The 24,184-nt window shown below is 37.9% G+C and overlaps 1 protein-coding gene and 1 long non-coding RNA gene across 3 annotated transcripts in view; one reads left to right on the top strand and one right to left on the bottom strand.

Moving 5' to 3' along the window:
- Positions 1–19,399, bottom strand: part of ANKRD45 (ankyrin repeat domain 45) — a 52,946-nt gene extending 33,547 nt beyond the window's left edge. For both annotated transcript variants that reach the window (XM_060142184.1, XM_060142183.1), the window contains exons 1-3: positions 19,367–19,399; positions 11,346–11,712; positions 3,253–3,420 (exon numbers count right to left, since the gene is read on the bottom strand). In XM_060142184.1, coding sequence (XP_059998167.1) covers positions 3,253–3,420; positions 11,346–11,697 — 520 coding nt within the window. In that variant the 5' untranslated portion in view covers positions 11,698–11,712; positions 19,367–19,399. The remainder of the gene's footprint in view (positions 1–3,252; positions 3,421–11,345; positions 11,713–19,366) is intronic.
- A 70-nt stretch (positions 19,400–19,469) lies between these two features.
- LOC132515829 (uncharacterized) lies at positions 19,470–21,440 on the top strand. Its single transcript, XR_009539197.1, has 3 exons — positions 19,470–19,577; positions 19,808–19,989; positions 21,149–21,440. It is a non-coding gene; the product is annotated as an uncharacterized LOC132515829 (long non-coding RNA).
- Positions 21,441–24,184: the final 2,744 nt, after the last annotated feature.

Below are 24,184 nucleotides of genomic sequence, written 5' to 3'. Positions count from 1 at the left end.
TAAACATGACGAAAAGACAACCCTCAGAATGGGAGAAAATATTTGCAAATGAAGCAACTGACAAAGGATTAATCTCCAAAATTTACAAGCAGCTCATGCAGCTCAATAACAAAACAACAAACAACCCAATCCAAAAATGGGCAGAAGACCTAAATAGACATTTCTCCAAAGAAGATATACAGATTGGCAACAAACACATGAAAGAATGATCAACATCATTAATCATTAGAGAAATGCAAATCAAAATTACAACAAGATATCATCTCACACCAGTCAGAATGGCCATCATCAAAAAATCTACAAACAATTGGGCTTCCCTGGTGGCGCAGTGGTTGACAGTCCGCCTGCCAATGCAGGGGACGCGGGTTCGTGCCCCTGTCCAGGAGGGTCCCACATGCTGCGGAGCAGCTGGGCCCGTAAGCCATGGCCGCTGAGCCTGCGCGTCCGGAGCCTGTGCTCCACAACGGGAGAGGCCACAACAGTGAGAGGCCCGTGTACCACAAAAAAAAAAAAAAAATCTACAAACAATAAATGCTGGAGAGGGTGTGGAGAAAAGGGAACACTCTTGCACTGCCGGTGGGAATGTAAATTGATACAGCCACTATGGAGAACAGTATGGAGGTTCCTTAAAAAACTACAAATAGAACTACCATATGACCCAGCAATCCCACTACTGGGCATATACCCTAAGAAAACCATAATTCAAAAACAGTCATGTACCAAAATGTTCATTGCAGCTCTATTTACAATAGCCAGGACATGGAAGTAACCTAAGTGTCCATCATCAGATGAATGGATAAAGAAGATGTGGCACATATATACAATGGAATATTACTCAGCCATAAAAAGAAATGAAATTGAGTTATTTGTAGTGAGGTGGATGGACCTAGAGTCTGTCATACAGAGTGAAGTAAGTCAGAAAGAGAAAAATAAATACCGTATGCTAACACATATATATGGAATCTAAGAACAAAAAAAGTCATGAAGAACCTAGGGGTAAGACAGGAATAAAGATACAGACCTACTAGAGAATGGACTTGAGGATATGGGGAGGGGGAAGGGTAAACTGTGACAAAGTGAGAGAGTGGCATGGACATATATACACTACCAAACGTAAAATAGATAGCTAGTGGGAAGCAGCCGCACAGCACAGGGAGATCAGCTCGGTGCTTTGTGACCACCTAGAGGGGTGGGATAGGGAGGGTGGGAGGGAGGGAGACGCAAGAAGGAAGAGATATGGGAACATATGTATATGTATGACTGATTCACTTTGTTATAAAGCAGAAACTAACACACCATTGTAAAGCAATTATACTCCAATAAAGATGTTTAAAAAAAAAAGGATTTTAAATTATATAATGTGAATTTCACCTACAATAACTATTCATGAAGGGATCAATTAAATTCTTCGCTATTTTCTTTTTGCATATATATATATATATATATATATATATAAAATCACAAAATCGAAGGTATTGACAGAAATAATGCCCCTAGAAAATATTCAATACAAGTGGACAATTACGTATAAAATAATCTACAAAGTATAACTCATCTTTCTCTTCCCAAATATGCTACCTTCCCTCAATTTCCTTACTTCTATTAATTCTCCCAGTACCCTTCTCATTTTACTAATAAGCAAGCTCCTTATGGCTGCCATATGAATCTTCCTAAATATCACTCTAAACCTCTTCCTCGTCTACGTAAAATCTTTCAGTAGCTTCCAACAGCTACAGAAATGAAATCACCTTAGCCTGACATTTGGGAGTATAATCTGACTGTAATAATAGTAGCATCATTCTTCGAGTGTGATCACACACCAGGCGTTGTGCTAAGTGCTTAATATCATCTCATCTCATTCTCACAACGATGCCCGCAAGAGGTAAGAACTATTATTGGCTCCCTTTTCTGGAAATTAAGACTGAAGTATAAAGAATTTAAGTATTTTGTCCAAGGTCACATAGGTTTCAAGTAGAGACACCAGTATTTAAACTCAAGCAATCTGATTCAAAAGCCCATGTACTTCTGCCTGTGTCGTAGCCTAGCTGTGTCAATTATGACTTGCTATTCTAGTAAGGCAATCTCATCACTTCTTCCCCAACATGTCACTTTCATTCATAAGATTTTGCTCACACCCTTTCCCCTTACACTGTGTATGCAAATCCAACCCTTTCTTCAAGGCCCACCTCAACTCCACCATGCTCTGACTTCATGTTCTCTGACCACCCCACAGCATGTACCACTTGCTCTGCCCCTTTTAACCCTTAATTATAGTCTTTCTGATATTGTTATTTAACTCTAGAGTGTGTCTACAGGTTATCATCCCTCGCCTAACAAATGTCCAGAGGGCAGGAACAATTAATTGTACCACAACGGTGCTATGCTCATAGTGGGCATTTAATAAATGCTTGCTAAAAAAACACAAATGCAGATAACTATGTAAAATGAATGCCATGAACTTCCTTAGTACTAGTTTTTTAACCAATGTTTGTATGCCTACATAATTACACAGGTATATCTTCGTGAAATCTCTAAGCTCTATTCTACAGGATTACGGAAATGATGTAAGAAAAATATTAGTGAAACTCAAAACAGTACATAGTTTTTTGACCTTTGATTAAAGCATAACATACATATAGAAAAGTGCAAAATTTATAAGTGTACAGCTCAATGAATTTTCACAAATGAGCACACCTTGTAAACAGCAACCAAATTAAGAAAAAAATATTATGCCCCAGAAGTCCCCCTCATGCCACAATGATACCTGCTATTCTGACTTCTACCACCATAGATTAATTTTGCCTAGCAAACCATTTTAAATTATTACAATTGTTTCTACCTGGGGAATCAAATATATTCCTCAAGTATGCCATTTTTTTTAAACATTTAAGAAATGGTCCACTCTGCCTAGGTCTCTCAGAAAATGGCCTTGAACATATTTTATACACATATTCTTATAGAAAATTATTGGTGAAATTGTTAGAAGGTGATAAATCAACCAGCTTCCAACCAATATAGTTTCTATTAAGTACAATGTTTTAGGCCAATAGCAAAATAGCAACAACAACAACAAAAAAGGCAGATTTCACATATTATCACCACCAGTGACTATGGTTAGGCCTACAAATAAAACATCTTGATAGAAGGTGAAAATGTTTATCACCTCTTTGCTTTGTTAAATACATAGCCTATAACCCTGTAACTTGAGTCAGTTTTCTACTTTCTACTTTCCCTACCTTGTGAGCTCCTTACCTGCCCGGTCCAGGAACTCAACACACTCAGTCTGGGAATACCGAGCAGCAACATCTCGAGCTCGCTCTTCCTGGAAGTTCAGAGATTCTATATCAACATCCAATTCCACCAGTGCTTTCAAAGTTTCCAAACGACCCCAGGCTGCAGCACAGTGTAGGAGTGTGTAACCTAACAAATAGAATGAGGATGGTCAGGTCAAGAAGACTGTGCTGTTTTAGGCTATTTTATGGACTAGAAGATCACAATGGCAATCAGGTACTGAACAATTACTACAGGCTAGGCACTATTCTAAGTGCTTTACATACAGTAAATTCATTTAGTTCATAAAAACCCCATGAGGTCAGAACTATTATAATCCCTATTTTACAGATAAGGAAACAGAGGTCCAGAGAAGCTAAACTTGCCCAAGGAACACAGCCAGTAAATGATGAACACAAGGCACCAACACAGGCAATCTGAACTCTGAGCTCTTCAACATCTTCTTAAGGAAGATGGCAATCTCCCTAACAGTCATCTACTGGAACACAATTAGACCTATGACTTTAGCCTAAGGAATCTGCATCAACTCTAATTACTCTATTATCGCTAACACAATCATACAAATTACTACAACTGGTATGCCTTTGGTTTGGAAATTAATCATTTGAATTAAAATGGAAATGATGACCTATCCAATTAGAAAGTTATTTCTAAGATTTACTGAGGCAACTACCATGAGATATAATTGTAAAGGTGAAAAACATGGGCGGCATCTTTAAAATTTTCAGACTGGTTTAAAAAATCAAGTCAAAACTGATTGTTTTAACTTACCCATGAGGATACATTTGTGATTCACTTAACTTGGCCAAAGAGGCATATAGTACTACAAGAAGAGTTGAGCAGAAGAATGAACTAGCATGTATTAAATGTATTAAGTACTAGGTACTTTATGGGCTACTACTTCATTCAATCCTTCCACTAACACTATGAGGTAGGTTATTATCAGCCCCATTAAAGGATACAGAGGAAAGTGCAGATCAGAAACACTATACCTTGCCTAAGGCCACACTGGTAGTAAGCAGCCAAAGCAAAATCAAACCCAGATCTGTTGCCAAATAAAAGGTTTATAAGGAAAAGGAAATAGCACTCAAATGTGTGCCACTGGTTAGAGTAGGGAAAGAGAGAACAAGGACTCCTCCACTTCCTTCCAGAAACCTCCCCCTTGGCTTCCTATTTACCACATTCCCACAGTCCTGGGTCTCAGACCAAGTTGTAAACTATCTTTGTCTTGAGGCTATCATAACCAGAAGGGATAATAAAGAATTAATAAGGAATCAAAAGGAGCATGAAGTAAGCTACTCCAGGGCCAGCCAAAAGTGGAATTACCTCCCCTCTTTGGCCCAATTCTTTTTTTTAATGTTACAACAGTGAGACATATCAGAACACCAAGAGATAAAGACTGGCCCAAGAATGTGATCATGGCTTTAGCCCCTACAAAATGGAGGGCCAAGAAATACCCAGATACCAACCCTCATTGTTCCTGCCTTCCGAAGATGCATTTCTTCAGCCAAACGGCCCAGGGCCCCTGGTTTGCTGGGAGAGGGGGACACTATCTACGGAAAGGACACTGCAATAGCAGGAGCAGGAGGCCATTCCAAATGAGATATTCTGGGTCCTGATATTGCTTTTCTCAAGGCTGAAGTTACAGGCCAGGCCAGCAATAACATCTAAATTTTTTTTCCTATTTTTAATATACATAGTTTAAAAACAAGAAAACATGATTTCTAAACAGACACAGGCTTTGACCAAGGAATTTAAAACCTATGGGTTTAAACCATGGGTTTAAAAAAACCATTGTATGTTTTCTTTTTTCCCCTTGTGGGAGATGGTGTGTTTTCTAGAAGAAAACACACAGATCTTTGTACTATATGAACCCCACAGCCTTCCCAGGAAAAGAAGAACATTTAAATAAGATGATTTCAAAAGCATCCAGACAAGAAGGGGATTTTCCTAAAGTTCTCCCATAATATTGGCAATGAGTATTTGATCCCAGAAGGGAGATACAGAAGGCTACATTTAGAAATCCCAGCAGGAAGAAAGGGACCATAAATGGAATTCTGAAAAATTGGGATTGGTTCTAAGAGAAAAATAATTTCTTTGTGGAAGACTACTGGTTACTAAATAGAGAGAGTCAACTGAGTAGATAGTTCACAGTAAGGCAAAAGATCAGACAAGAAGAAAAGTAATCTTTTTCCTCTATGCAGGCACTGTTCTGTGTGCTTCACAAGTATCAACTCATTTAATCCTCACTACAATCCTATGACGTAGGCACGAGTATTTTTCTCATTTACAGATGAGGAAACAAAAGCATGGAGAGGATAAGTACTTTTCTCAAGGTTGCTATAAATTGATGAAGGTCATTAATAAGGTCAAAATCCAAAAACTCCGATGATGATAGTCACAAACAAGTAATAGGCCATGGAACAAAATACTCACCTACCTAGAATATTTTTCACAATCTGCATACCACCAGCAGTACCAGACTCTTTGAATTCCCCAAATTCTGTTGTTTCATGTCTCTATAACTTTGCATATGCTGCTTTTTTCTGACTGATACAGTAATTACAGTAGAAAAATAAAAAATAGAAGTATAAATTTTATATTTACTTAGCATTAATACTGGTATTTTGTAAAACTGAGTTCAGAATTCTTTTTTTAATTAGTGTAACTAATACACTTTATTTTTTATTTATTTATTTACTTTTTATTTATTTTTTGGCTGCGTTGGGTCTTCATTGTTGCATGCAGGCTTCCTCTAGTTGTGGCGAGCGGGGGCTACTCTTTGTTGCAGTGCATGGGCTTCTCATTGCAGTGGCTTCTCTTGTTGTGGAGCACAGGCTCTAGGCACGCGGGCTTCAGTAGTTGTGGCACACGGGCTTCGTTGCTCCATGGCATGTGGGATCTTCCCAGACCAGGGCTCAAACCCGTGCTCCCTGCATTGGCAGGTGGATTCTTAACCGTGGTGCCACCAGGGAAGCCCACTAATACACTTTAAATACAAAAATCTATAAGCATAAGATATCAGATAAAAGCATAACTATCAAATAGGAATATTAAGTATATATTGTCATTCTATTAGCAATATAAATTGTCAGATAAATCAAAATTAAAGATTAAAAAACAAATACTAGGGACTTCCCTGGTGGTACCGTGGTTAAGAATCCGCCTGCCAATGCAGGGGACACGGGTTCGAGCCCTGGTCCGGGAAGATCCCACATGCTGCAAAGCAACTAAGCCCTTGCGCCACAGCTACTGAGCCCGCGTGCCACAACTACTGAAGCCCGCGTGCCTAGAACCTGTGCTCTGCAACAAGAGAAGCCACCACAATGTGAAGCCCACGCACCACAACAAAGAGTAGCCCCCACTCACCACAACTAGAGAAAGCCCACGCAGCAACGAAGACCCAATGCAGCCAAAAATTAATTAATTAATTAATTAATTTTTAAAAATACTACAAAAATGAAGAAACTATAATCATGAAAATTGCAAATAAAACATTATTTGATTTTTTAAGTGTGTCAATGGTATCAACAGGATATTTCTGTACAAATTTTTTCAGCTACTGAAGTTTTTCTCACTCAACATTAGTTGGAAGTAGTTATAAACCAATACCAAATATTTTCCTTCGAATTACCTCAACTCTAATTTTAAAAGAGATATCTCCGAACAGCTTTTTGCTTTTTTGATAGAACTGCAATCTTTTTATTGAGAGTAAGTTGTAATCTTTATCGCCAAAGAAAACATTGCTGGTTCATATTTGTCTTTTTTAGTTTCCACATATACAGAGAGAGATTCCATTTCAGTTTCCTGATCAATTTCAAAACTATGAGATTCACATTCTACTTGTTTGGGAAGTTTGTGAACTTAAGAATTATTCTTACAATAGAAATTTTGTAATACCACAATATGGACCGTTTAAGTTTGTAATCTTCAGTTTGTCTTTTTATATACACTGAGCAATTAAATCATTGAAATTGTTCTTAACCCATAAATGACTCTGATTTCATATTTTTAAATACCAAATAAAACTATTATACCTATAAAAAGGCCAGTATTTCATTACCTAAAATAGTGGGTAAGTATACCAGAATAACAACAATATTGTAACACTAAAATCTGATACTACAGTTACTATACTGCCTGCCATGACCAATCCTTCAACCTCCTTTGTCTGGTAAACTCTTGGTCATTCTTCAAGATTCAATATATTGGACTTCCGTGGCAGTCCAGTGGTTAAGATTCCGCGCTTCCACTGCAGGGGCGCGGGTTCGATCCCTGATCAGGCAACTAAGATCCCACATGCTGCGTGGTGCAGCCAAAAAAAAAAAAAAAAAAAAAATTCAATATAGTGCCTCCTCTGTGAAGCCTTCCTTGACCATGTCCAACACTTCCACGTAAAGTTGACTAATCTCTCCTCTGAGCTATCACTGTACCCTGTCCCACTGCATGTTAATTATCTATTTACACATCTGTTTTCTGCTAAACTGTGAACTTGGCCAAGTTTGTTGAATTCACTCATCTTTCCCAAGTTCCCAGCACAAGACCTGGCTAGTCCTCCATCCTTAACAAATGTTTGCTGATTGTATGGAAAGACAGAGTTTAAAACAGTAATTAGTTCTGATCATGCCTGTTTGAGTATGGCCAGGTTTAGAGACCAAAGCCTTGCCAGAACCAGAGGAGGTTCCACCATCAATAAACTGCAAACTGCACACACCTGTCCTTGGCTCAAACAGAAAAAAAGGCACTTCCCAATACACCAGAAGTCAGCAGTACAGAGAGCTGAGACTGTAAGAACTGTTTCATTCTCCTCCCTTTGGATCAAAAGTGTCCAATTCTTCAGTATTTAAAAGGAAAGGAAATCCTGAAAGCAAATGTGATCCATCAATCACCTGGAAAATCATTTTCCTTCCTATCCATCTGAGTATCATCCACAAATAAATGGCATACATCTTCTTACTTTAGAGATATCTACCTGCAGTTCTTCAACCAGAAGTCCCTTAATTTTAGGCCAATGGCTTCTTATGTTCCAAAAATTAATAGTGTTCACATATATGCACACAATTATCATCCTTTAAAAAAAAAAAGAAAATTCTGTCATTTGTGACAACGTGGATGAACCTCAAGGGCATTATACTAAGTGAAATAAGCCAGACAGAAAAAGCCAAATACTACATGGTATCACTTATATGTGGAATCTAAAATAAAAATTATAAGTTAAACCCATGGAAACAGAGCAGAAAAGTGGTTACCAGGGGCTTGAGGGGTGGGGTAAACAGGGAGGGGTTGGTAAAAGAGTACAAACTTTCAGTTACAAGATGAAAAAGGTCTGAGGACCTAATGTATAACATGATGACTACAGTTAATAACTATATTGTATAACTGAAATTTGCTGACAGTAGAACGTAAATGTTCTCCTCCCAAAAAAATGCAAAAAACCCTGAATTGATCTGTTCTCCCACATCAACAAGCTCATGGGAACTGAGTCAATACCAACCAAACAAGAAATTTACTGGTAAACTGTAATGTAATTCATTATTTTATAATGATTAAAATAATAATTGCCAAATTGGTACAATTAGGTTTGCCAGTTCATGCATACTTTCCATTATAAAATCATCTTCATGGAATGCCAAATAAGCTTAGAATTTCCCAAATCATCAAGTCCTGGTTCCTTTTAATTTACCAGTTCTCTCAATTTCTCTCCTCTCCATTTTACTATAAGCAGCAAGAAGCAAGCAGAATGCACCTTCAACCTCTGCTAAACAAGATTTCATGGCAAGCATGATATCAGAATGAAGAAATGGATTATCTTAGAGCACATCATCAAACTTGAAAGACTGTACACCTATATCCACACACTGGAAAATACCTAACAAGAGGATGGCAATACTCATATCAATTAGTCAGAACACCACATTCCTTGAATAGTACTAGAGGCACACTGTCAGATATTGATTTGGGGCTCTCATTTTCTTTTATGTAGTATGATTTTAGATATTACTATCAGTCCCACTTTTTGGGTGAAGAAACTGTAGCATGGAAAGGTTATATAATTTGCCCAAGTCATAGGTAAGATTCAATACTAGGTAAGTTTGCTTCAGGTTTTCAATAGCCTTAAGGAAGGCTTCTTCTGTTCCTATTTCCCTAAAAGCTTTCATCATGAACGAGTGCTGCATTTTCTTTCAAAAGACTTTTCTACATCTATTGATATGATCATGTGGTTTTGTTTATTTAATCTTTTAATGTAGTGAATTATACTAACATTTTTTTCTAATGTTAAAACCATCCTGCATTAATGGGATAAACCCAACCTAGTCCAATAAATGTTTTAACACACAATCTTAGATTCAATTTGTTAATATTTTATTTAAGATGTTTGCATCTGTGTTATTAAATGACTGGCCTATAATTTTCCTTTCTAGTGCTGTCCTTAACTAGTTTTGCTATAAAAGTTATCTCTCATAAAATAAGTTAAGTAGTTTTCCAACTCTCTTTACATTCTCTGGAACCTTTGTATCAGCTAGAGATTACTTTTTCCCTACAAGTGTAGTAAACCTTACCTTTTAAAACATTTGAGTTTGAAATTAGGTGGGGGTGGGACGAGGCAGATTTTGATTACTTATTCAATTTTTTTAAATAACTATTGTTCTAGTCAAGTTCCTAGTTTTTCCTTGAATCAATTTTGGTAATTTATATTTTATTGGAAAATTGTCCATTTCATCCAAGTTTTCAAATGTACTGTCATGAAGTTGTTTATGATACTTTCTAGGAATTTTTTAAATCTTAGTTTTTCCTGTGTGAATGCTTCATTTTTAAAATTCCAAATGTTGTTTATGCTCTCTCTTTCTTATAACACATATCAAAAACTATCAATATTATCAAAGGTTTTTCAACTCTTTTTCACTAAACCAGATTTTGGTTTTGTTGATTCTATTGTGGTTTTTTGTTTGTTTGTTTTTTGGTGGGTTTTTTTGGCTGCACTGTACAGCTTGCAGGATCAGGGATCTTAGTCAACAAGGGATCGGACTGAACCTGGGACACCTGCAGTGGAAGAGTGGAGTACTAACCACTGGACCACCAGGGAATTCCCTCTCTATTGTTTCTTTATTTTCAATGTCATTATTTTACTCTATTAGTTTCTCTTCTTCTTTCTTTGGATTTTCAGTTGTTCTTTTTCTAACTCCTTGAGTTAAATACACTGCTTTCTAATTTTCAATATTTCTTATATTCTAATATATGCATTAAATTAGAATTTTAGTTTTATTCCACAGGTTCTGACATAACTAGATCCTGTTGCCACTTAAATATTTCATAATTTCTATTATATCTTTTGTCACCAACAGATAATTTAAAGTGTGTTTTTGTTTCCAAAATTATAGGGATTTTCAGTTATCTTTTTGTTACTATTTTCTAATTTTATTTTATTGTTGTCAGAGACCACAGACTGCATGCTACGGATTCTTTGGTATTTGTAGACACTTCCTTTATGGCCTAACATATCAATTTTTTAAATTGTTCCATGTGAGCATGAAGAAAATGTATAGTCCCTATTTGCTAAAGATCATTGTTTTATTTTCTACAATGACCATGTTTTATATTTGCAATCTGAAAAAACAAGTGACTGAATTTAAAGAGTTAATTGGATAATGACTACAAAAAATAAATCTTCAAAGGAAAGAGATAATATTATTGAGTATTTACTGTATACCAACTTTATATTTATCATATTTAATCCTCATAACCTATAAGGAAAACCCTATAAAGAAAATACAATCATCCCCATTTTGTAGATGAAACAGAGACACAAAAAGATTAAGTAACTTGCCCTAGTCACACAGCTAATAAATAGTGAATTCTGTGTTCTTAACTACTATGCTATACTAAATACATCAACATGTATATACACACATTCATATGTGTGTATATACACACACACACACATAATACATGCAAAATATAAAGCAGGCACATCAAATTTATCCAAATTTAAAGATAATACATAGCATCTTTAGGCAGTCATAAGTAATACTGATAAGAGAAAAAAGACGAAATACCTCTGGTGGTTTTTTCATTCAGATTCACACCATATTTGGCTAAAGCTCTAATCACATCACTTTGCCCAGCCATGCAAGCTGCATACAACAAATTTCTCCCAACAATGTCTTCTTCCAAGAGTAACTGCATGGCCTGTTCATGGTGAGGGTTCTCAGGATCCTCAAAAATCTTCTGCAAACCTTCTACATCCCCTGTGAGAGCAGGGGGTAAGAGGGGATTAATGGTGGCAGTTTCCTCTGCTTCTTTGGATTCTTCTTCTTCTTCATTATCATCTTCTTCCTCTTCTTCTTGCTGTGAGAAAAATATTGATTTTTCTGAACTCTCTGACTCTGGGGGTCCTTCTGACTCCATTAACTCCAAAAATACCTGAGACCAAAAAAAGTAATAGAAATCTACTCAAACAAATCATTATTTGTTTATTTATTTGTTGATCACTCAACTGACATTCAGTCAACTGAATGAAATGAAAGTACTTAACTGGTTCAAAATAAACCAGTTATAAAATAAGATCCTGCATCCATTCAATCAATAAAGTTTATTGTGCACCAACACACTGCCTGAATATATACTAAAATGCTGAATGTGTGATGTAAACAGTAAATTCAGTAGGAACAGGAGAAGAAATATCAACCTGGGTGAGATTCATTAGGAAAAGATTGAAAGAGAATGTTAAAGAGGCTCACCTGCCTAAACAAGGGTCCGTGGTGGGGAGAAGTGAGAAATACAGCTGGATCACTGAAGCCAGATTATTAAGAACTTAAAAATCAGGCACTGACATTTAGACAGAATTCATTCACTCAGTAATACTTACTGAAAGCCTACTAATATACTAAGTGCTGTATAGGCACTATGTAAATTACCAAGAAAAATCAAATTTATTTCCTGCCCTTAACAACTTACTATTACAAAGGAGAAAATATGACATGTACAAAATAAGTGTAATAAATGGTGACAAGTGCTAAGAATCATAAAATATGAAGTGCTATGGGAGTTTAGAAGGGACCAGATTAAGTCCTGGTAAAGTTAATCAAGTAAGTCTTAATAGTACTCACTCTGTCATATTAATATGATTTAATTAATATTAAATCATATTTAATGATTTTAATATTTATGATTTAATTAATATTAAATTGAGGATGATTCAGAGAAGAGTAGCATGGTTCCCTCATGTGTACAAAAATGTTTGTAGCTGTTCATAAAAGCAAAAATCCTGGGCAGGAAAAAAAATCAAATGCCTATGAACAGGAGCATAAACTGTGGCATATTCACACAAAATTGTATATGGTAGTTAAAATGAAGAAATTACAGTAATATACTATGTGGAAGGCAGCTTCTGATATGGCTCCCATGACCCTACCCCACCTCCTGGTAACCTCCGGCCAACAGCCAGAGGGAACCGAGGCCCTCGGTACAATAGTCAGTGAGGAATTTAATTCTGCCACCAACCACTGAATGAGTTTGGAAGTGGATCTGCTCCAGTTGAACTTTGAGATGACTGTGGTCCCAGGCAACGCCTTGACTGCAGCCTCGTGAGAGACCCTGAAGTAAAAGATCCAGCTAAGCTGTGCCCTGATTCTTAACCCAGAGAAACTGTAAGATACTGAATGTGCTATTTTAAGCTACCAACTTTGAGGATAGTTTGTTATACAGCTATAAATAACTAAGGCACACAACGATATAAATGAATATTAGCAATACAGTATTAGCTGAAAAAAGTAAATCCAAAAGATTAAATATACCAAGATATATTTTTGTAAAGTTCAAAGCAATTAAAATTATGGTTACCAAGGGGGAGGGATAGGGGGAGGGACAGTTAGGGAGTTTGGGATTGACATGTACACACTGCTATATTTAAAATAACCAACAAGGAAAAAAATTAAAATAATAAAAATTAAGTTAAAATAGACTTTTTAGGAATATAAGTAGGTACAATAACACTATTTTAAAAAGAAGAAGAAAAGCAAGATTGAACACAAGATTCAGGATAGTGTTGAGGGGGTGGGTAAAGATGCAGGGAATGGGATAAAGGGAATCACATTTCTAGTAAAGAATATGGCATTTAAGCTGTGCCATAAAGAATTGGCAAGATTTGGTCATTCACAATTCAGAAGGAATGGAAATCTAGTTAGACAGAATAATATCTCTTTATACCATAGCCCCATATTAATCTCTACCGTCACTAAATGTGTATAATACTTATAATCTGTTGAAGTTAGGAATTCTCTGATTGCAAATAATAGAAAAATAATAGGATTTACTTTTAAAAGTAGGAGATGATTTTCTCACATAGCAGGAAGTTTAAAGGTGGAGATGGTTCAGCAGCTCAAAAATATAGATCTAAGCTCTATTTTTCTATTCTATCACAGTTCATAAGACTTCCATCATCATGGCTGTTGCCTAATGGTGACAAGATGGCTGTCATAATTCCTGGCATCACGTCTGCATTTATAGCAGTAAAAAGGGGGAATCCCCCTGAGGACACTAGTGGCATTCATCCCTTTTGAGAGGAAAGTGAAAAAAAAAATCTTTCCTAACAAGACCCAACAAACTTCCAGTTATATCTCAAAGGCCAGATTGTTTCCTTATATTTAAGAGAAGGAAAAAAAAAGTTTCTTGATTTTCCTGCCTCAGTAACAGAAGCAAGCAAGGTAGATGGGGTTGGGGATGGGAGTTGAGTTAGCCAATCAATCATGACTCCACCATAAAATCTGGTCCAAATCTTATCTTTGAGACTGTTTTAGTCAATCCCTTCATTTTACAGAATGAATATAGAGGAAACTTATAATCCTCTGAGTGCCTGACATCCACAATCCACCCTCCCAACACACATCCCTGTACGCATAAACACACACACACTCACTTCCTTAAAGAATCCCAATCTCCATTTAAAAAAATTCTCCTAATGGAAGATAAAGCTAACTCCCCACTACAGAAGCCAGAGAGGCACGATCCTACTTCTCTCCATCTCAGCACAAGCTTGGGAGCAGGCACATAAGCTAGGTTCAGCTAATCAGCTACTAAGTCCCAGGATCTTGACTTTTTGTTGTTGTTAATCATTGTATTATTTTTGTTGTTGTTGACATATAACACTGTATTAGTTTAAGGTGTACAACATAATGATTTGATATATGTATATATTGCAAAATGATTACCACAATACGTTTAGTTAATATCCATCATCTTGCATAGTTACAAAAAAGTTTTTTCCTGTGATGAAAACATTTAAGATCTAATCTCTTAGCAACTTTCAAATACAATATTGTATTCAATGCAATACAATATTGTTAACTATAGTCACTATGCTGTACAGTACTTCCCCAGAAGGTATTTATCTTGCAACTGGAAGTCCTTTTGACCACCTTCATTTATTTCACCCACCCCCTACACCTGCCTCTGGCAACTACCAATCTGTTCTCTGCATCTATGAGTTTGGGTTTTTTTAGCTTCTACATATAAAAAAAAACAGGATCTTGACTCTTGAACATGGGCCACAAGGACATGAGGCTCCTTGAAGGACATTCAACAAGTGACAGCAACAGTGTACTGATCGAACTTCCTGCTATGAGAACATGCTGTGGTTCTTGTGGTGTGAGCCCCCCAGAGCTCCCCTGGTTCCTGCTCATCCAGCCTCCCTAATCATGTGGGCCCCTGGTAAGTAGAGCACTCAGATAATTAGTTCTTTCTCAAAATCTAATCTCCCTCCCTCTTTTCTTTTAACCATACTTTTTTTTAACCAATATTTATATTGGAATAAAACTATTTCCCAGGCACTCTTGTAATATGGTGTGGCCATATGTCCAAGTAGTAAACAATAAGATGTAAGTAGATATGTATTGATAGTATGTAACTTCTAGAAAAGTGTAATTCCTTCTCACTGGATTGCAAGCCTGATACCTAGAGCTTACACAGCTCATTTAGACCATGAGGTAGATGTCCTGTCCAAATACATATATATTACTTCAATTATAATACATAGCATATAGTAGCTTGTCATATCTTGTTTTAATTATACATGTAAACATATGTAACATCTATTAATAGGGTAACCAAAGAATTAATTTTTCAGTAGTAATGGACATTTTTATCTTGGGCACATTGCATTTATGGGTATATTTGCATACATATAATTAAACAAAATATCATTTATCCTTACTACATGTAACATACTGATGTTTTTAATCCCATCTATTTTTTAAGGCTGGGTGCCACCCACTAAATTGATTTCATGACCCACTAATGGGTTGCAACCCACAGTGTGAAAAAATATTAGTCTTGTATAACCACTAAGGAAACTACCATGAAATCAACAAGAGAGGGTCTAACAGAAGTTAGACAACATGTGCTTGTGGTTTATAGCTTAGGTGACATATGTCCTCATGCACCCAGGACAGTTCCAGTGACATCTCTTCCCCTGGTGTGATTTTTTTTTTTAATTTATTTTTGGCTGCACTGGGTCTTCGTTGCTGCGCACAGGCTTTCTCTAGTTGCTGTGAGTGGGGGCTACTCTTCGTTGCAGTGGGTGGGCTTCTCATTGCGGTGGCTTCTCTTGTTGCGGAGCATGGGCTCTAGAGCGCAGGCTCAGCAGTTGTGGCGCACAGGCTTAGTTGCTCTGCGGTATGTGGGATCTTCCCACACCACTGCTCCAACCTGTGTCCCCTGCATCGGCAGGCGGATTCTTAACCACTGCGCCACCAGGGAAACCCCAGCCCTGATGTGATTTTTAATAGCATCCTCTTTCACTCTCAAAGCGTCCATTACTACTACACAATAAATTATTTTGTCACCTTACTAATAACGTGATATTCTGGAACATTCTACTAAAGATATCTATATTCAAACCTTAGAGAATAGAGGCAGGATGTGTTTGAAATGCCTTTCCTCACTGGTCCATCAGAGGCCCAGACATGAGACCTTGAAGATACTGAGAAAATTCTATTTGTATTTCAGATGTATTCCTGCTAGGCCTAGAATAGCTTTCTTTTTCTCCTCCACTCCTACCAGCCAAATCCTACGTAGGCCAAGCTATAAACCTACCTTCTTCCTAAAACGTTTCTTCACTACTCTCTAGAATGTACCCAGGCCTTTCCCTCCTCTGAACTTCAAAGGTCATTACATATATTCTATACCATACAATCTACCAAATATGGTATTGTATTATTCTCTATTTGTTTCAAGTACTTAAAACACCAACTCAATTTGACTGTAAACTGGATAGGAGCAAGTATCAAGCTTTTGTTTCTCTTGTGTCACTTTCAGACTTACCACAATTCCTGGCTTGTCGTATGCATTCAATAACTCTTAACATCAGGCTTGCAATTCCCCCTGCTTTTCTTCACATCCAAGAGCAATGGATTTTGGAGTTAGAAAGACTTGAGTACACAATGCAACCCTGCAACTTATTAGCTACATAATACTGGGAAATTTACCTAATCTCTGCTAGGAATAACACTAGAACCTAGTTTATATGATTATCCTGAGACTTAAAATAAATCAGATGATGCGTGTGCTAAGCACATGGTGAGCACTTGGTATGCGGACCCTATCATCACCATTGTACCATCATTCCTAGAGCAAAAGCATCCATGAAGCAAAAGACAAGATGGTAATTCTATTAGTTCTTTTCTTTCTTTAATACACAGTTTTCCTACATAGGGTTTGAGTAAATGACTTTCTACTCTACGACCACCGAACACTTGATTACAGACAGATTATTCTGCATCTAGAGATCAATCTAATCACAGGTTAATTCAGAGATGTGGAGATAAATTAGATCAAATCTAGGAATATGATTCAGGCCAGAATACTAAAAGCTACCCTTGGTACACCCTTGAATAGAGTTTAATTTCCATATCAATCCAGAAGTAATATGATTAGGGCAGCAGTTCTCAAATTCTATGATCTCAGGGCTCTTCACGCTCTTAGAAATTGAGAACACCAAAAGTTTTTGTTTATGAGGGTTATATCTATCTGTATTTACCATATTAGAAATTAAAACTGAGAAATCTTTAAAATATTTATTAATTCATCTTAAAACAATTACATGTTAACACAAAAGTACAGCTTATAAAAAATAACTATATAAAGACAAAAAAATGATGAGTGGCATTATTTTACATTTTTGCACATCTCTTTAATGTCTGGCTTAATAGAAGACAGACGGATTCTCATATCTGTTTCTGCATTGTCTGCAATGATGTGTGATATTGTGATACCACATGTCATGTGGCCTCTAGCAAACCACTGTGACATGTGAGAGAATGAGAGTGCAATGGCAAAAAACATCGAAGAATTAATATGAAGATAGTTTGACTGGCAGACTCCCTGAAAATGTCTTAGTGATCCCCAGGGATTCTCAGACCATACTCTGAGAACCACTGCACTAAGACTAACCCTCAAGCCACTCCACTCTATAGTCAAGCTCCCAAGACTGTTCTAATCCAAATCTAGACTGAACTAGGATCAGCCTTTCTGTAATAAAAGGACAAAGTGAAGTCTTGTAGGCCATTTATCCTTAGGCCTAACTTTTGAAAGACAATATCTAATTAGGAGAATAAAAGTAAACTCTCATGTGTTTGGTGGTCTATCGCTGACTATGCCTTTCATCATATTGTCCTTTGAAGACAGAGCAAAGAATTCTATTTTCTATGGGTTTTTTCTTCTTATAACATAGAAGATTTAGAATATTTTAAAGTATTTTTACTGTGAATATAAGTTGTAACAGGGTGATCATACTAACATAGCTTTTCCTTTCTTCCTTTTATCAACATTCTAGATATTGAAAAAACTTAACTCACTAACATTTTTGTTTTAGAAAACAGTTTTTCCCATGAGAAATATGTAACTTATGTTTAATATATAGTGGGTTTATTTGTGTTATTGTTAAAACAATAAACTGTTTTAAATTCTCAGTTTTAAGTTCTAATTCTTACTATACCTATAATATTTACTGTATGGACAGATACTTTCTTTGCCCAGAATAGTTATAACATGAATCAAAATTGCAACCCCACTACATATAACCAACAGTTCACATAGAAAATGAGCGTGGAGAGGGGAGAGGGAGGGCTGGAACTCTGAAGGCAGAATGACTGTGAGTCAGAAGACCCATGCTTTAGTCCTGATTCTTGTATTTATTTTATTAAATATGCGACTTTTCTGAACTTACTCTCCTCAATTGTGAATTGAGAATAGTTCTGCCTTACTGAATTAGTGTGAATTTTAACTACTAAGTGTGAATTCTTTTGAGGCTGCTAAGGCACTAATAATAGAAAATCACATAGGTCCCTACTCCACAGGCATCCCAGTCTGGTTGGAAAGACACAAGTAAATCAGCAATGACAGAGTGAGATAAGGGGCATAATGGACATAAGCAAAGGGTGCTTGGAGAGTAAAGAGGCTGGACCTCTAAATTAGACTCCCGAGTGGGGAGGTCCCGGAAAGGCTTCGCAGAAGAGGTGACACTTCAGTATCGAAGAGCAGGAGTCTTAAAAGGAGAAAAGGACAATCCAAGTAATGGGATTAGCATAAACAAAAGGCAAGGAAGGCAGACAAGACACTATGAAGTTGTGGTAGAGGAATAGCTCTTAAGGGCCTTTTAAGCCAATTGAATTTTTTCTTCAAAAAATGTAGTCCCTTAAGGATTTTAAGTCCCAGCTCAAGGGAAAGGCCTCAAAGGGCAGCCCTGGGCTCCCAGGATTAAACAAAGGGAAGACCCGAGGATACAGACAGTGGCAGCCCCAGTGCGAGAACACGGAGGTGGGGCGGAGGGGGTACCGGTCATGCCTGGGCACCATAGTTCGCCTTTCCGCCTGAAGGCCGAGGGACCGCCCGCGGAGCGTGACCGGCTACGCAAAGCTCGGGGCAAAGGCAAAAACTGAGGACGCCGCGGTTGAAGCCCACTCCCCTCCAGCCCCTGCCGAGAAGCGTGGAGGGGAGATGCCCATTCTCTTCCACGCCCATGCGGAGCGCCCACCCCAGGCCCCTCGGACCCCGGACCCGCGACCCTCCGACCCGCACTCACCGCTCCCTAGGCCCGGGCTTCTGCGGTTACCATGGCGACGGCGCACCGGCGCTCGGCAGCCCCACCCCCCCTGAGCGCGGCGGCTCCGGCTGCGCGCAAGCGTCAAGGGTACAAGGTGCCGGAAGCGAGAGGCCAAAGGCGGGGAGGAGTTCGTCAAAATGATTTAGATTGCTGTGTTTGGACGGTGGCGTGCTGGTTTTTTCTTTGTTTTGTAAGTTTTGAGTAATATGGTCCATATTTATTTTACAAATTTAAAAGATAAAATCTAAAAATAAGGTGTGTATATTGGTTGCCGGCCAGTCTTAGACGTTTGGCCTTTAAACGAAAGAATTTTCAGGAAATATGAGGATGCATTCTAAAACAACGGAAGATTGTAAATATAAAACGGACAACTTGCTTAATTTTCTAGTCTACTGAGGATCTTTCTCCTATGGTTCACAGTTACTGTCGCCAACAAAAGGCGTTTCTTGAGACCTCACAAGCGCCCACTATGGCAGGAGCAGAAGCAGTTTGGAAACTGTGTCTCTTTTGATTCAGGAATTTAACATCCAAAACAGTCTTTTAAAAAGGGGGAAAGGAATGTAGGTGGGATAGGAGCATCGAAAGAAACCAGTAGAGAAGAGGTAAGCGTACCCAGAAATTATGTAAATATTCATATCGATCACGGAGGGAAGACCGGGAAGTTTTTGTACTGAAAAGGAAAAAAACCTTCATTTCTTTCATCATCTATTTCTACAAGGAAATCATTAAGGAAGAGGTACCATTTTAGAGAAACTACAAACATTTTAGCTGAAGGCTGAATAGCCTAGTTTTAAAGAGAATATTTGGCCAAAGGCCCAAGCAAAACATCACTATCATAGATCTGAACTTCTGAAATACAAGAGAAATTTTGAAAAAATTTTAAACTGTAGTATTAAAATTTCTTATTCAGATAAGTTGTGGTAATCAGAATTGTAGAGATGACTTTGTAGACAGAGACAGTAGTCTAGAAGCTTTGTCAGCTGCTAACTTGCTCCGGCAATCACCAATACTGCGTATTTGCTCTACTAAACACTCATTTCCTACTGAAGTTGGTGGAGGAGCAAGACATTTTAGGCATTTCACTTTTAAGATGTTCTTTTTCATAGTCTTTGGTTTGGGGAGAGTCTTTTAATGTCTGAATGCAAGATGACTTATGATGCATGACTGTGCATGATTATGTTTTTAATTAATCTTCATTGGTTGTGAAGGAGTCCCAAATACAATTGTTTCTTGAAAGTCTTAAATTGAATTAAATAACTAAAAATTAAATAGAGTTCTTAAAGATTACTTTTAGTACTCTGAATGCTAGAAAGTATGGGAATACACTAAATAGGTCTGAGAAACCTAAAAGCAAAGGGGCCTTGTTCTCTTCTTAACTCCATGTCAGAAACAGCTGCATGATTCATTGGGGCAGACTAGGTTAGAAACAGCCTTACAAAGGAGATTCCCGCCTCCAGTGTGGCCCAGATGCAGCAGATAGACTCCTACAATCACCTCTAACTCCCATGCCCGCCACCCAAAGCTTGGGATAAAGAGCCATTGGATCTGAAGGGGGCAAATGGATGTACGAGAGACATGTCGACAACAACCTGTAGGTACTAACAATGGGGGTCCAGATAAGACAGTGAAGCCCTGATGTACAAATTACTTAAGGAGCAGATGAGATAAGCACTCTTCCAGCTCCCCTAAAATCAGGTCAGCTCCAAAAAATTATGGTAGAGAGGTTTCCAAATTGATTGAAATTCATTTTTTCCACTCTAGGAGAATGGGTCCTCTGATTAGAATTTAAATTATTGGTCTTCCCTGGTGGTGCAGTGGTTAAGAACCCACCTGCCAATGCAGGGGACACAGGTTCGAGCTCTGGTCCAGGAAGGTCCCACATGCCATAGAGCAGCTAAGCCCATGCACCACAACTACTAAGCCTGCACTCTAGAGCCCGCGAGCCACAACTACTGAAGCCCACGCACCTAGAGCCCGTGCTCTGCAACAAGAGAAGCCACCGCAATGAGAAGCTGGCGCACCACAGTGAAGAGTAGCCCCTGCTTACAACTAGAGAAAGCCTGCAGGCAGCAATGAAGACTCAACACAGCCAAAAATAAATCTATTTTAAAAAAAGAATTTAAATTATTTTAATTATTATATTTCTTAAATTCCATAGTTCATAGACTGAGAATCATGTTCTTTATAGAAGTTAATTTCTGGTGAAATAACAGGATAAATTAGTTGAGAAAGTTAAAGTTACTCCAAGGTAACTTAATGTACTATATTAATATTTATATTTCATTAACTAAAGGCCTATCATATGCTGAGTACTATGTAAGTGATTCTTATAAATAATCCCTAATCCTCAGAGCAACTCTGTGAAGGTAGTATTATTATTCTTCAAACTGACACTCAGCAAAGTTGGGTCACCTACCTAAGACCACACAGCTAGAAAAGAGCTGAACCAGGGTTTGAACCTAGGTCAGTGTGGTTTAAATTACCACAGGTTTGCCACTGGTTAGCTATAAACTAATTATGTATTAGAGGATGCCTGTCCAAACTGATAATTTAATTTTAAAATAATCTATCTTGAGCCATTGTTTTGGCAGTAATTAGAAAATATCAATGCCACTCCTGCCGTATAACTAAAGGACTGTTTCTGCATATAGCTAATCTTCACAGCTGAAACCTGAAGGAGAACGTACTGAACATCCATTGTTTCTGCCTGCCCATCCTTCCTCTTCTGGTTACAGCACACAGTTTTCTAGTGGGCAATCCCTTTCACACACTCTCAGCCCAGGTCGTTTGGGTGGGGCCAGTCCCGCTCCAGATCAAGTCCCAGCCAAGCAGTGTTTTCTACACCCCTGGGCACAGTGATTAGGTCAGGAAAAAGCATGGGACACAGATCAGTGTAATCAAAGCTAATCCTGAATTTTTGCCAGAGCAGTAGGTAAATAGGCATTCTTTTTTCAGCAGGGGTTGATGAGAGACAGTCAGCCTGAGTTGCCAGTAACCATCTTGCCACTATGTGGAGAGAGCTTGACAGAGCAACGAAAGAGCCAAGAAATGAATCCTGAGGCCATTCCTTGAGCCCTGGAGCTAGAAATACCCAAAGCCATTTTTTATCCCCCTTTTTCAATTGTGTAAGTCAATAAATTACTTTTTTCTAATTCAAAAAAAGATTGGATTTTTGTTACTTGTAACATCAATGTCCCATAATATGGAGGGGGGTATATATAGGATGGCTTTATTTTAGAAACATGCTATCCCTAAGGGTAAATACCTGAAATTTGGAATGGATATTATTGCAGTTACGAGTTTCACTTATGGATGGACCACCGTGCTTGAATATTATTGGTTAGTTGATCAATGTTAACCTGGAGGCAGGTTTCTAGTAAAATGCCCTAATGTTCTGTCACCCTCTCCATTTCACCATCTCTGAGTTAGTGACTTAAATATAACTATATAAGGCATACTTATCAGATGACCCAAGCCTTGGAATAATAAATAATATGAGAGAGGATGGCAGAGTGAAAATCCAAACTCAAAAGATAACTAGAAATTCAACAGGCAAAGGAGTAGAAAAAGGCAACCCAAAAGAAATGTAAAAATGCACGAGGCACAAAATAAACAGCAAAGTGCATTAGTGAATACCTAAGTAGGTTAAAATAGCAGGAGAATATGTGGTTGGGAGAGAGGCAAGAGATGTAGTTAGGGGGATTAGACGAGATCAGACAGCAATGGGGAGAATGATTTGGAGAGGATAAGACTGCAGGCACAAAGAGGAGTCAAGGCTGACTCCCAGGTTTCTATCTTGTGTGACCAGGTGGTTTGTGGCTTGTGGTTTCCTAAATAAGAGAGATTTTGAGGAAGGGCTGGGTCAGAATCAGGATAATGAGTTCAGTCTTAGAAAAGGTAGAAATATCAGTGTGCCTGATATCAGTTACTGTATATTTGAATCCAAAGCTTAGTAGACGAGACCAGGATATAAATATAGATTTGGGAGTCATTGGAGTATAAATGTTATCAAAAACCTAAAAAGAAGATGAAGTCATCCAAGATGAGTGAATAAAAGAACAGAGGGCTGAGGACAGAGCCCTGGGGAGCAATTACATAAGAAGTAAGCAGAGGAAGATAGGGAAAGAATGATCTGAGAATGAACAGACCCAGATGAGTGTGGCAACATAGAAACCAAGGAAATAGTTTCAAAAAAGACTGAAAAAATGACAATGGAATTTGGCACTTAGGAGTAACCTTTGTGGGATCAGTTTTAGTGAAGGGTGGTAGGCAAAATCTAGATTTCAGTGGACCGAGGAATGAATGAGAGAGGTCAGGAAGTAGAACCACTAAGTTTTTTTCTTTTTTTAAAGGCTTTTTTGTTTTTGACTCTCTAAATGCAAGAAATATCTTTATTTTTAATGTACGATAATTTTGGCATTTGTCAGATGTAACATCAGGGTCATCAATTTAACAACTATAATTGGAAATGAGGAAGTGCTGGCTGTAAATATACACTACTCTTTTGAGAAGTTTGACTAAGATGTGGAGGGAGGAGATTGCCCAGAAGTTAAAGGAAAACAAGGTATTAAGGGAGATGTCTTGGCAGGGGGAGGATCACAGAAGCCTGAGTGTATCTATAGGATGATATCAAGGAACTAGTAGAAAGAGAAGATTAAGAAAGGAGATGACAGGTGAAGTAAGATCCTAAAGGAAATTAGAGGGAAAAGGGTTAAGGTATAGATGGGAGGGTTGGCCTCAGAGAGGAGGAACGTGGCTTGGTCCTCTAATTCTGAAATGAAAAAGGTAGCAGTGGTG

The sequence above is a fragment of the Lagenorhynchus albirostris genome, chromosome 2 (assembly GCF_949774975.1).
Source record: "Lagenorhynchus albirostris chromosome 2, mLagAlb1.1, whole genome shotgun sequence".
Classification (NCBI taxonomy): Eukaryota; Metazoa; Chordata; class Mammalia; order Artiodactyla; family Delphinidae; genus Lagenorhynchus; species Lagenorhynchus albirostris.
The sequence above is the reverse complement of the archived record's forward strand: the minus strand, read 5'-3'. Positions and strand labels throughout refer to the sequence as shown.